At 40.4% G+C, this 14,577-nt stretch overlaps 2 protein-coding genes across 2 annotated transcripts in view; one reads left to right on the top strand and one right to left on the bottom strand.

The window, feature by feature from the left end:
* LOC112164444 (putative receptor like protein 25) overlaps positions 1-8,381 on the bottom strand; it is a 35,338-nt gene extending 26,957 nt beyond the window's left edge. Inside the window, exon 1 of the mRNA XM_040507093.1 lies at positions 8,280-8,381. Coding sequence (XP_040363027.1) covers positions 8,280-8,338 — 59 coding nt within the window. The 5' untranslated portion in view covers positions 8,339-8,381. The remainder of the gene's footprint in view (positions 1-8,279) is intronic.
* A 2,383-nt stretch (positions 8,382-10,764) lies between these two features.
* On the top strand, positions 10,765-13,557 carry LOC121049311. The gene has a single exon (XM_040506063.1). It carries the CDS (start codon positions 10,765-10,767, stop codon positions 13,555-13,557), a length of 2,793 nt encoding a protein of 930 aa, XP_040361997.1.
* The last annotated feature ends 1,020 nt before the right edge of the window (positions 13,558-14,577 follow it).

The following is a 14,577-nucleotide window of genomic DNA, read 5'->3' as shown; positions in this document are numbered from 1 at the left end:
AAAAACTTGGTCGCTAAAAAGACTTTCTGTTGTAGTGATTCTAGCTTTTCCTCTGACATTTTCTGCATGATTTCTCACGTAGAATGCTGGAGCATGATGAGGGCTAGTGGAAGGTTGAATTAATCTCTTGTTCAGGAGATCTTCAATATCTTTTCTGAATTCTTTTTGATCTTCCTCTTTGTATTGAGGAATGGCTTTAACATGACAGATAGCATTCATGTCATGCAATCTCAATTCACAGACCAATGGGTCTTTTTCCCAAAATTTCTGAGGGTCTACATCGATATTCTGTTTGAGTAGTTTCTTGATTTTCTCAAGAGTAGGAATTTTCTAGGACTCAAGCTTATTCTGGAAATGCTTGAGGTTATGCTCATGAATGAAACTAGCTTCTTCTTCTTCTTCAGAAGATTCTTCAACAAGTAATTCTTGTTGTTGTTTGATTTGGAGTATGGGTTCAAATTTGGGTTTGTAGGGAGTAAGATGTCACGCCCCTGATTTTACACACATGAAAATCGATATATATAACCCCATAATTATATGTGCGTGAACGTCCAGTCATCAATACAAATACCTGAAATCTTTTTCCCTTAACTTACACACATATTGATGCCCTGGATCCTCAAAGTTAATATACACTCGCTCCAAAGAGTTATATATTACACAAGCTTACGAATTAAATTGTCAACAACAAAATAAAACGTAAAGGCTGCTCAGAGTAACTATACAACGGAAGTCCTTATCAAAGGTAAAGTCACAAAGATGGCTTCCTACCGTAAAGCTGCGAAGGCGCTACCTCAGCTTCAGCGCGATTATCCTAACCTGCAGGATTAACCCCTACACCGTTGGAATGGTGCACCGGGTTGCCACACAACAAACCCGGTAAGCTTTTGCAAGCCCGTATGAGTAACTCAAACCACACATGCACATCTCACGCCAAAAACGAGAAAAACCTTTCAACTCGCGAATAAGGAAAACATACCCTGCTTCCAAAAACAATACTCTTTTCCCAAAAGAAACAACGAAAGTCACACCGTGACAAAATCATATAAATCGTTAACCTAACAATTCAAATATGATAAATCGATCCAACCTGGATAAAACAATAATTAGGTCCAACCTGGACAAAACAGCAAATAGGTCCAACCTGGACAAAACAACAAATGGGTCCAACCTGGACAAAACAGCAAATAGGTCCAACCTGGACAAAGCATCAACACAATTAAATCATACCCATTGTTAACCTAACAAGCAGAATATGATAAATCGATCCAACCTGGATAAAACAATAATTAGGTCCAACCTGGACAAAACAGCAAATAGGTCCAACCTGGACAAAACAACAAATGGGTCCAACCTGGACAAAACAACAAATAGGTCCAACCTGGACAAAATATGTACCCAGGAGTCTTAAGTAACCTACTTAGATTCCTAAAGTTCGATGGCAGACAGACTAGAGCTCTAACTGAATCGTAACCTGTCACCCGGCCAAGGTTCAATCTGACGATATAATATTGCCATGAGGATGCAACCTGCAACCCCGGATCCTTAGGCCAACCTGACCCTCAGATCAAAACATCAAATCAAATCAAAAGGAGAAATCACAACCTGTGACTCTCAAGTCCTCAGACCACCGGTCGTCAGATCAAAACGTTAAATCAATTCAAAAGGAGAAATCACAACCTGTGACTCTCAAATCCTCAAACACTTTTCAAAACAATAGAAATACCATTTCCCACCAATTGTTTTCCAAAAGCCACAACCCAAAACAATAAAAAGCATCGTTCATGCATATTGTTTCACAAATCCACAACTAATACATGAATACGTATGTATATATATACATCCCATAATATATATATATACACACATAGTCATCTACACAGAAATGTCACTAATACCATCTACAGTTTGCAGTTAACTAAATAACTTTCAAAACAGTATGGTGAACCCGTTCGTGATATGAACTTCGTGAGATTACTCACCTCGAACTCCTGCTGCGTCTTCAATACAGAACCGAACCAAACTATCACCAATAACTCGTTCAATTCACCTTTTAGAAGCACCTATTCACCAATGATCTCAAATCAGTAACAATTCACAAACGATTTAAGTCCGAAACCCTTGTTTTGAACTAAAATCCCCAAAGTGGCGCCAATCGAGGCGAAACCACATCCGAGACCTCCCAAAGTCTCCGGAATACGTCCACGATCGATGTGACCCAACCACAAGTCGATCGGACGCTCAAATCCTCACGGATCGAATAAATTCACCGATATGAAACGGCAAAAATCATAACAATTCCATACGAACTCCAAAATTTGCATATTATATATCGAAACGCTCATATCAACGAGTAGAACGTATATAATACCAAAAAAAATTCCTTAAGTGGCCGGAACACCGCCGGAACGCCACCACAGACGTGGTGCACCGCCGCCGGCTAAAAACACATTATTTCACAAAACTCCCAACATCAAAAAGCTTCATCTAAGCATGCTTGTGAACTTTCATAACTGGATCGAAGTCAGAAAACAAGCTTAAGGAATCGAAAACTACCTCACAAGCCGTGAACAGTAATCCCAACTGAGTTGATCGAATTTTCACGTGAATCGATCCAAACAACCACCAAGGATCGATCGGCGAGGCTGTTCTGAGCTCAACCAAGAAAACTCGGAGCCTTGCCGACGTCGGAACTGTGTTTTCCGGTCGGGTCCGATTTCTCCAATCTGCACCGCCTTGAACTGCCACCGAGACGGAGAATCGCCGTAAGAGAACACCAGAGGGACGACCAGACGGCGGAGGCGATCCTGTCTGGAAAGTTTCACGGCCGGAGACCACCGCAGTCGGCCGGAAAAGTCGGGTCGGAATGCCGGGTTCGGGTCGGGTCAGTCTGAAATCTTCGATACCGAAGGTAGCAGCCGAGAGAGAAGAGAGAGAGAAAGGATTTCCGGAAAAGGAAACAAATGAAAATAGTAAGTTTCTCCTTCGGGAAACTTCTATTTATACCAAAATGGAAATTCTTTCCAATGGCCATAACTTTCTCATACGAACTCCGATTCTCGCGTTCCACATGTCCACGAACTCGTATCGACGCGCTCTACAACTTTCGTGAAGGAAGTTTTCGGAGAATCCCAACGAATAAAAAGTCAACCTTTGTGGCACCCCTAAAGTCACGCTTTTCAAATAGAAATTCGTCCGAAACGCTTCTGCTCCATCCACGAGCCACGAAACCGTCCAACAACCATAAATTAGATTCCGGAAATTCCTCGGAAAATAATTACGAATTTCCGGGGCATCACATAAGATCACCACTATTCTGTTGCGATCTCTGAAATTGTGTAGTAAAGTTTGGTCCTACCACACTTTTGGCTTGAGTAAGCCTGTCTGCCCAGAACACCCGTTCTCCTTTTCTGAAGTCTATCGCTTCTGCATCCTGAATAAATCTCTGTTGGAGAATAAAATCATTTCCCAACAAGAAATCTGAGCCTTGGCCTTCAGATTGCCAGACATTGTGGATGATAAATGTTCCTCCACCAATGGTGATATGAACATTTTTTGCTACTTTATTCACGGTGAGGTGACTTCCGTCAAACGTGACACCAGTAGCAGTTCTTTTCTTAGCTTCTTTCTAGAGTTCTTCTGGAATTGCAAATCTCTTTGCAACAGTAAATCCAGATCCATTGTCTACAAAGGCATGTAGATGATATTTTTTGTGATCAGGGAATTTTAGTCCAATCTCTATGTAGTTGCTGTATCTACTTGTAGAGACGACCTTCGATTGTTGAAGCTCATTTTCCTGAGCTTGTTCCTTTGGAATGAATGGTTTACATTCTTCCGGAACAATTTTTGGTGGTTCAACCAGTTCAATATTTTCATCGATTTTTTCTTCATCGATGATTTCTTCCTTTTTTGAGGAAGATGGTTCCATAATTTCTTGGAACAAGGCTTCTACCTTTTTCTCTTTTTGTTCAGAGAAATATTCTTCATATTCTTGTTCTACCAATTGGCTGACAAGGCCATTCTTGGTTTTTCTTCTTGCTTCGGCTATGAAGCATTCTTTGTGATAAGTCTTTTTTGACTCTTCACAAAACATAGGGAGACCATCCTTTTCGTGACATAGACAGCAGTTACAAACGAATGTACCAGGGTTTACCTGATAAGAAGACATTAATGATTCTGTCTTACTTTCTTCCCAGTTTTTTATTTTGAAAACATTCATCTGTCTAGATTCGAAGTACTCTACTTCAGAATCTGTATCAGAATCAGAAGATTCTTCTTCTTCAGACCAGGCAGAGTAAACTGACCTGTCGTCTTCTTCATCATCAAAATAGGCTATTTCGTAGCCTTTCATGTTTGCTGTTTCTACTATATGCTCGTATTCTTCAAAGAGAGCTTTAGTAGATCTTTTAACCTTTTCCGGGCATTTATTGGCATAGTGCCCTTCAGCTTTACATAACCAACATCTGCAAGCTTTCTTGCTTGGTTGTTTATGTTGATGAGTATTCTTCTTTTTCTTGAAGAATTTCTTCTTAGGATCTTCATCCTGTTGTTTCTTGTAATTGAAACTTTTCTTGAATTTCCAATCCTTTTTCTGATTACTCCTTTTGAATTTTTTAGAGTAATATTTTTCTTTCTTCTTTCTGTGGAATTTGGATTCATGACATCCCCAGTTGGTTGGTATATCCAGTATTCCGTAACAGAAATTTTCAACTCCTTTGAGTTGTTTCTTGGCCATCTTAGCTCTAAAATTGGCTTTACATTGCTCTTTTAGTAATTGCCGGATTCTGTCGGCAATTCCTCAAACTGAAAATCTTTCAATTGGTTTTTCAGCTATGCTTTCTCTCACAGTTGTTTTCCATGGTTCAGGGAGTTTCCTATGAAACAGGTTGACTAGATCTGTATTCTCTAGTTCACCAATCGTACAGTAATATTCTTGAAATTCATTCAAGTATTCTTCAAAATATCTCATGTCACAAATTTTGAGAGCATGGATATTTGATTTGGCCGTTTCTTTAGCCTTTTCGCTTAGATTTGAGAAATCTCCACATAACTTATCGTACAGGGTACTGCAAAATCATATGGAGATTTCGAAGTCTTGATCTCTTCCAGCCATTCTTTTCCTCTGGCTGTCTCTTTAAAAGAGAAGTAATTAATACTTCTTGGCTACTCCGGTGAGAGTAGTTTCAAAGTACATCTGAAGATCAGGAGCTTCAAATTTTCCAAGAGTAAGAGCAGATGCCATCATCAGGCTGTCTACCCATTGGTCAAGAGTTTTTCTCTTGTCTAGAGCTTTGTCTAGATCTAGCCAGATACCATAATTGGAAATTGGTACTCTGGGTATCTTGTCCTCTGGGACAAATCTTTGAGAATTTCTTTCTCCGTTTTTGCCCGTAGGGGCTTTCTGTATAGGGAGTTTTGGTTTTCCCTTTTCTCTAATGATAAAAGTTTTGGAGCTTTCTCCTTCTTCCATTTCAATATCTTGGTAGGGAAGGAGTTTTCTTTCCTTTCCTGGATTGAAAATTTTCATTTCTTCGATTAGTTTTTCTAATCGTTCAGGATTTTCGCAGGACTCTGCTTCTTCATAGAGATCATAGAGCTTTTGTGCTCTAAGCATATTTACTGGTCTATTCAAATCAGCTTCCAATTCTTTTTCAGTGATGGACTCTGATGGTTCTTCAAAGTTCTTTGTACCATTAACACTAGCATCTCTAGTGCTGTAGCTTCTTCTGAGAAGATTTTTGTTTATCCTGATGTTCTCAGGACAGACATCACTTTTCCTGTGATTGTCAAAATTTAGACTGATTTCTCCAGTCTTTCTACTTTCGTAAATTTTTGCTGCTGGTAGCTTCGGACCAGATAATTTCCATTCAATAGGAAAAGTTACTTCATTCCAAGTAACCTTGTGAATCTGTTGTGAATGGTTCTTCTGACTGGTGAGGAATCCAGTAGTAAGACCAGGGATGTTTGATATCCTTGTCTTTGGCTCTACTGTGGTACTCATCAGTTTATAGTATATTCTGTATACTATTGCCAATTCTTGCATATCCTTTTTCATAGATATGTCATCTGTCTTGACTCTCAGTCTCAGATAATGAGCTGCATCTTTCAAGCTGGTTGAGAAGTTTGGGAAGCAGTTGAAATAAGCCACTTGATTGAAATAAGCCACTAGCTTGAAAATCTGTTAGTCTATTGTCTTGTAAGACACATAGAACTGAACAGTTTATGCCTTCTCGAGCTAAAAGCTTTATGCCTACTTGGACTGCTCCAATGTGCATAAATTGATAATTTTTTGCTTTTGCTCTGGCCACTTCAGCAGGAGTGATCATCAAGAGATCTGTTTCTCCTGTTGTGGAAGGGGTTGTAAATTCCAATAATTTGAAGTGATGGCTATCCATCAGGTCAAATGTTCCCCTTTTGTAGATTTGTTTGAAATCTAGCTTTGGAATTGAGGCGTTTTTTTACCTCATGCTCGATTTCGTTGTATTCGAATTCTTCAGCATTTAGGAGTTGAACTCCTTTCTTTTTCCCGAAGATGCTCATCATTTTGACCTCTCGAGTTTCTTTCGGATTTTCATACCGAATACTAGTAGAACTAGTTGCTGGATCCAGAAAAATCATGTTCGGAACAGATTCTTTTCTGGTCTTTCTAATGGTTTGAATCCATTAGCTTTCTTTGTTTTTACTGTAGACACTTTCTTATCCTTCAGTATATTTTTCATAGAATCTAGCGTTTTTTGTTGTTCATTGATTTTTCTACTAACACTTATTAGTTTTTCTTCTTCCGTTTTTGGAAGTTCCTTGATATAATCCAGTTTGTTTTCCAATTTTTCTAATTGGTGGATTATAACAGGTATTTTTTTCTAGATGATCTTGATATCTAGATATTTCTTGTTGCAAGTTCTGATATTTTTCATCAGAAGATTTTAATAGAGAATTCAGTCTCTCTATTATCAAATCAGACATTGTCCCCATTGGGGATTCCCCTGCTGAGCCTTTTACAAGCTCTGATACCAGTGATTTACGGATCTAACCAATGCTCAAATAATCAAGAGGTTTTTGTTCCTCTTTGAGAGTATCTAAGAGATTTTCAATATCTTGCTCAACTTTATAGATCCTAGTTTGGATGCTAAAGATGAGATCCCAGTAATTGGGAGTGTCTCTCTTAAGACTTTCTCTATAGTTTTTCAATTTTCTGAATTTTTCTCTTTCTTTCTTCAATTCTTTTGTAGTATTGCGACAAATAACATTTAACTCAAGTCTGTCAACTATCGAAATTATGAATAGTAAAATGTACTGTTTACCTTTGAAATAGAGGATGAATTTAACGACTGCACTTATATTTAAACAAATAAAATTCTGATGGGCCCACCACGTTTCAAACAAAACGGAAAAGGAAAAATATTATCATTGATATACGAAACAAGCAAACACCGAAAGAGACTGCAAAAAGGGGTACTATAGGTATGAAAGTTGACAAGATGGGTAGGTAGGAAGAAAAGGGAGAAAAGTTTGTGTAAAGAGGAAAAAAAATAAGACATTGGGGTGTATGTGAAGTATTCTCATGGATTCGGGGTGTATGAAAATTAACCCTTTTGAAGTTATAAACAGAGAATTACAGAATCCTCCAAGAAAAATTCTAAAGTTATTCATACTTTAATATTACAAAACCTCGTGTATAAATCTATTATTACACATAACAAACAACAAGCCTTTCAAAAAAAAAACAAAAAAACAAGCAAACAAACAACAAAGAGCAACATATATAGCCTGATCGGTCACTCAACTTCTGGGCCTTCTCATCCTTTTCATCAGTCTGATCAGCAATGCAACAATCTCAGTGAATCGCTCACTGAACCTCGTGATCACAAAGTCTGCAAGAACCACTCCCACCACCAACCCACTCACTAACCCCGCCGCAGCAAATTTCCAATCCAATTCAACTCCATCTTCTTCTGGTGTTAAAGGTGGAAGTTCAGGCCCATCCTTAGGACGTGAACATTTCTTTGGCAATGGAAATCCACTCAAACCTGGGTTTCCCTCATACGAAGTGTTGTCGAAGGTATTAAACTGGTTTCCAACCGGTATTTGACTTGTGAGATTGTTGTGTGAGACGCTGAAAATTTGGAGGGATGAAAGCTGCAACAGTGATGGAGGGATCTCACCCACGAACTTGTTATGTGAAAGGTCCAAAGCTTCAAGATTTGTTAAGTTTCCCAAGGATGGTGGGATGCGGCCACTTAGAATGTAACTGGATATTAAGTGAGCGAAGCCCCTTTATCTTCCCAATAAATTCTGGAATCTTGCCTTCAAATCTATTGCTCGACAGATCGATGGCCATGAAGTCTTCACGAATCTTTTGGAAGTATCTCTCTAAACCTTTATTCATCAGCGTGATTGAGTACTCATAGCTGTAACCAGTTATAACATACTCAACTAACCAGTAACTGGATCCATGTTCATAAGTGAAGATTTCATATGCACTCATGTACTCTGATCCGTTTAGATGGATACCTCTCATTGATTTTCCAGACAGGATGAATTCAAATGCAAACTGACCGGTAAAATTATTTTGAGACAGATCAAGGATGCACAAATTGGGGAAACCATCAGGATTGCTTTGATGTCTTGGAATAACACCGTGGAACCCACTATTCCTCATTACCAAAACTTTTAATTCTGGAAGAGTTCCCAACCAAACGGGGAATACATCGTCGAACTTATTGCTTGACAGAACAAGAGACTGGAGCTTCAAACAATTCGCCAACGACCTCGGTAATTTCCCCTGCAGTTGGTTACGACTGACATCAATCATTATCAAACCGCTTCCATTGGTGGTGCATAAATGAGGAAGAGTGCCATTAAAATAGTTGTTTGCAACACTTAAAACTCTTTTTTCTATTTTGAGAAAACCAACACCTGAAACTTGAAGAGTATTACTATAGTTTCCGAGACACCGCGGAAGCATACCACTCAAATGGTTATTTGACACATCAAGGGAAACAAAAAAACTCGCATTACCAATCAAAGGTGAAATTTCTCCAGTTAGTTTGTTGTTTGAAATGTGATAGAATTGCATGTGTAACGAAGGTACCAACAATGGCCCACTAAGCCTGTTGAGCGAAAGATCTAGCCCTTCTAGTTCAAACCAGGGAAGGACAACCGGAGGCTGGTCAAAGCCTGAAAGGAGGTTATGAGAAATGTCCAAGAACTCCAAAGACTCTGCTTGTGTTCCACATCCATTTTCGTACTTGGCCATGCATTCCGTTCCAAGAAAGGTTCAAGTAAAATAATGTATCTTGATATCTTAGGAAATTTGGGAACTCTCTTATGTTGCATGAACCCAGTCCTAGATACTCTAACCTTGGAATGCTGGACGCAATCATAGTTCTGGATTCAGTGATCACATCCAAGTTGTTACCAGATAGATCTACCCACTTTAAATTTGGTAGCTTAAGAAATTTGAGGAACTCCACTGTACCACTGAGATTATTATAAGCTAGAAGAAGTCTCTTGAGACTTGCTACATTGAATAAGGACTCAGGAATCTCTCTTTGAAATTTATTGAAATTAAGATATAGAACAGTAAGTTTGCCAAGATTACCTAGCTAGATGGGATTGGACCAGATAATTGATTTTCATGAAGATGAATTGTTGCAAGCTGGGTAAGATTTCCGAAAAAACATGGGATAGTGCCATTAATATGGTTATACCTTGTTACGAGTCAAGTATTGATCAGCCTTGAAGGAATATTTAATTAGGTTGGGTTGCTCGTTAGCATAGGACGCACGTGGCCATCATTAATTAGGTAGACTTATATTTTATTACAGAACTTAGTTTAATTAATTAAACTTGTATTAGGGTCTTTTCTGATTTGCTTGTCGGGGGAGACGTGGCTCCATCATAGCCATTTAGTCTAGTATATATGGCTGTACTAGGGTTCTGCGCAACCACTTTTGAAGAAATATAATTTTCCTTTGCTTGTGTCAATTTTCCTTTCCTCTCTGCAATCGGTACCAGGGTAGATCCCCATCAACTGGTATCAGAGCTCTCGATTTTGGGGAGCGATGGTTAAACACAAAGGGGTAGGAGGAGCTCTTCCTCAAGCTTCGGGAGAGCTCACCAGTGTGGAGTTCGATCTACAAGTGCACAAGGATGAGACTACGGCTAGACTTAATGAACTCCAGTCTACTCTGAATGTGTACCAAGAGTCCTTCAACTCATTCCGGACTGAGATGATGAATGAACTCAGATCTATGAAGGACACTTCAACTGCAGCTGTAGCTCACCTTGACTCCTCCCCACTGAAATTTGGGTCTTTGCCTCCTACGTCTGGCTCACCAATTTTAGCTGCGAGAATGGTCTCGGCGTCTTCCACAAGGGCCTACACAACAACCACTGGAACCCCCACTGCTAGTACATAGCGTTTCTCAACCTCACACATCCTTAAACCCACCAAACAATGAGGTACCTCTAGTTGTTTCGAGTGAAGTTGCTACTGGAAATGTTAATGCCTCTGTGGAATTGGGACCCAATAATGTGTTGTTTACAAATGCTTCTGGAGCCTTGGTGCCTAACCCCATTAACATAGACAGTAGAAACAGGGAGGATGTGAATTTAATTCGTTCACAAGTGCAGAGTGAGCAACTTCAAACTCACTATTACCAGCATTCCAATTTTGGATCGCAACCTTTCAATCATTTCATTGGTCCGTCTGGACCTATTGCTATTCCCAACAGCCAACAGTTTAACTCCTCACACGGACCCATGGGAAGCAGCTCCGATCCCTTCACTATGTCCTATTCGGGACCCTTCTCTCACACACCCATGAGTTTTGTGGATATGCCGACACAACCACCACCAGCTATGACAAACCACATGACAAACCACTGCTACTCACAGTCATTTATGCCACACTCTATGGCCACAGCTTACCCTACTTTTGCCACTACTACAACTCATATGCCATATAATTACATACCAAACTCACTGTCAGGAGCCAACTTTCATCAGCAACAGTCTTATGGATATCAACAACAACTATTCCAACCACCCCATCACCATCACTTTGACCCGAGCTTACCAACTATGAAACAAATGAAGTTGGAGCTTAATGTTTTCAGTGGAGGGGACCCTGTGGAGTGGTTGAATAAGGCTGAACAGTATTTTGAATTTTATCAAGTGCCAGAAGACAGAAAATTAACCCTTGCTACTATGCACTTAACTGAGAAAGCCTCTGATAGATGGTTTATGTTTGAACATGAGTTCCCAAACACTTGGCTGGGGTTGGCTGATTTACTAATGAGAGAATTCAGTGGCCATAATGTCGTTGATTACCAAGCCACACTAGCCAGAATGTCACAGGTTGGGAGTGTGGAACAGTATATTGAGCAGTTCACTAAGTTGTCTAGGAGAGCTCCGGGATTCTCTCAACAACTTTTGCTTTCTTGTTTTTTGGGGGGCCTTAAAGATAACATCAGAGCAGATGTGAAGGTCCAGAAGCCTAGGACTCTATATGAAGCATGTGAGATGGCCAAAATATTCGAAGAGAGAGAGTTGAACCTCAGGCATAGCTCTAAGGGAAATTTTGCTAACAGAAACAACCATGTTGTTCAACCTAGACCTGCCACTATAACAAATGCAGGTGGCTATTACAGAGGAGCACCACCCACTAATCCTGCTAGGATACAAGCTGCTCAACCAGTAGGGGCTAATAACCAGGGTGGTGGGAGCAAGAGGCTAACTCAAGCTGAGTACCAGGAAAGAAGAGCACGAAATCAGTGCTTCTTTTGTGACGAGATATTCTGGCCTGGCCACAATTGTAGAAGGGGCCAAGCTATGATAATTGAGGTCATGCAGGAAGAAAGAGAGATGCCAGTCCCGAATCCAAATGCTGAGGTGAGAGAGGTACAACACCCTGAGGAAGAAGTTGAAAATCAGGAAGTGGAATTGCAGGTTATGGGGGATGGAAGTCACACATCAACTATGCAACTTAAGGGGGAGGTTTATAACAGAAAGGCACATGTGTTAATCGATTCGGGAGCTTCCCAGAACTTCATTCATCCTGCACTTATTAAGCAGTCTAAGGCCAAGGTTCAATCTATCCACCCCATCAGAGTTCGGCTTGCTAGTGGGGCAATTATGCACACTAAGGGACAGGTTACACTTGAGCTATGTCTACAACAATTTCATTTTTCTGCTAATTTCTATATATTACCTATTTCAGGGTGTGAAATCGTTCTTGGGGCTACTTGGTTGAGGACTTTAGGAGACATAACATGGAATTTTGAGACCATGAGGATGAAGTTTCACTACAGGAAAAAGGAATATGCATTGCAAGGTGAAACTGAAACTCAAGCTGTCGTGGTAGGTTGCAAGGTAATGTCTAGGTTACTCAAGAAAGAGAGGGAAGCTATACTAGTCCAACTCAACACGGTGATAAATTCCCCGACCAAGGAAACAACTCACCCTGATATTTTGAAGTTGATCCACAAGTATTCTGAGTTGTTCGAGACTCCTAGTTCTCTACCACCAGCAAGGCCACAAGATCACAAGATTGAGCTAGTACCTAACACAGTAGCCATAAATGTTCGAACCTACAAGTATCCCCACTTTCAAAAGGCAGAAACTGAAAAGATTGTGCAAGAATTGTTGGATGCAGGAATCATCAGACCAAGTGTAAGTCCATTTTCATCACCTGTATTGCCGGTTAAAAAGAAAGATGGAACTTGGAGGATGTGTGTGGATTATAGGTCACTCAATGCAGCTACAGTGAAAGACAAATACCCTATACCGGTTGTGGATGAATTGATCGATGAAGTACATGGGGCCACTGTGTTTACCAAATTGGATTTACGATCCGGCTATCATCAAATTAGAATGGCCGAGCAAGATATTAGCAAAACAGCATTTCAAACTCATTCCGGTCATTATGAATTCCTAGTGATGCCTTTTGGGTTGACAAATGCGCCTTCCACCTTTCAATCAGTAATGAATGAAGTGTTACGGGATTACCTGAGGAGATTTGTGTTAGTCTTCTTTGATGATATCTTAATCTACAGCCCTACCCTTGAGACACATCTTCAGCACTTGGAGCTAGTCTTCCAACGACTATTACAACACTCACTCACTGTGAAAGAAAGCAAATGCAACTTTGGCACTTCAAAGGTGGAGTACCTCGAGCATGTCATTAGTGCGGCAGGAGTAGCTGTGGATCCCTCCAAGATTGAGCGCATTAGGAAATGGCCAAAACCAAAGAATCTCAAACAATTAAGGGGATTCCTAGGGTTAGCCGGATATTACAGAAAGTATGTGAGGGGGTTTGGAATTATCGCTAAGCCTCTGACCAACATGCTTAAGAAGGAGGGATTTCATTGGACCACGGAAGCTTTGAAGGCATTTGAGACTTTAAAGGAAGCTCTAATATCCACTCCAGTTTTGGCCATTCCAGACTTCTCCAAGGAGTTTGTAATTGAGTGTGATGCGTCTGATTTGGGTTTAGGTGCAGTATTATCTCAGGAAGGGCATCCTGTTGCCTACATGAGCAAGGCATTGGCTTAAAGACACCTAGCCCTTTCGGTCTATGACAAAGAAATGTTGGTTGTTGTCTCGGCAGTGCAGCATTGGCGGCCTTACCTACTAGGGCATCACTTCAAGATATACACAGATCACAAGACCATCGAGCATTTCTTGAACCAAAGAATCACCACTCCAGCTCAACAAAAATGGCTACTGAAGTTAATGGGGTACGACTACTCTATACAATATAAGGCTGGGAAGAGTAACGTTGCTCCTGATGCCTTGTCCCACACCGTAGACCTTGCAGCGATTAGTGGAGCTTCACAGCCAATTCACAAGTATGTTTTAGAAATACAACAAGCCTGTAAGCAAGACCCTGAGGCCTCTCAAATCATGCAATCCCTGCAAATGGATCCCCATAATAAGAAGCACTACTCACTCGTCAACTCCCAACTGTTTTACAAAGGAAGAGTTTATGTCCCTACTATTGACAATTGGAGACACAAGGTCATGGTAGAGTTTCATGAAGGCTTACTCGGAGGTCATGCAGGGAGGACAAGAACATACAAACGCATACACAGGAACTTTGCATGGTCTGGTATGCAAAAAGATGTCAAAATCTTTGTGGCTAACTGTGATATTTGTCAACGGAATCACTATGAAACCATCCTGCCTCCCGGATTGCTACAACCACACACTATACCTGAGAAAGCTTGGAGTGTAATATCAATGGATTTCATTGTAGGGTTGCCAAAGTCCGAAGGGAAATCAGTGATATGGGTTGTGATCGACAAACTCACCAAGTATGCTCACTTTGTCCCATTGTCTCATCCATATACAACCGTGTCTGTTGCCAAGGCTTTCATCGGTGAAATATTCAAGCTACATGGGCTGCCTGAGGATATTATCTCAGATAGGGACCCTATATTTCTCAGCCTATTTTGGGAATCCTTTTTCAAATTGCAGGATACTAAACTCAGTCGATCTACAGCTTACCACCCTCAAACAGATGGACAAACTGAAAATCTAAATCGAACATTGGAGCAGTAGCTACGATGTGTT

This window comes from Rosa chinensis, chromosome 5, assembly GCF_002994745.2.
Source record: "Rosa chinensis cultivar Old Blush chromosome 5, RchiOBHm-V2, whole genome shotgun sequence".
Taxonomy (NCBI): domain Eukaryota; kingdom Viridiplantae; phylum Streptophyta; class Magnoliopsida; order Rosales; family Rosaceae; genus Rosa; species Rosa chinensis.
This window is presented reverse-complemented; position numbering and strand designations above follow the sequence as displayed.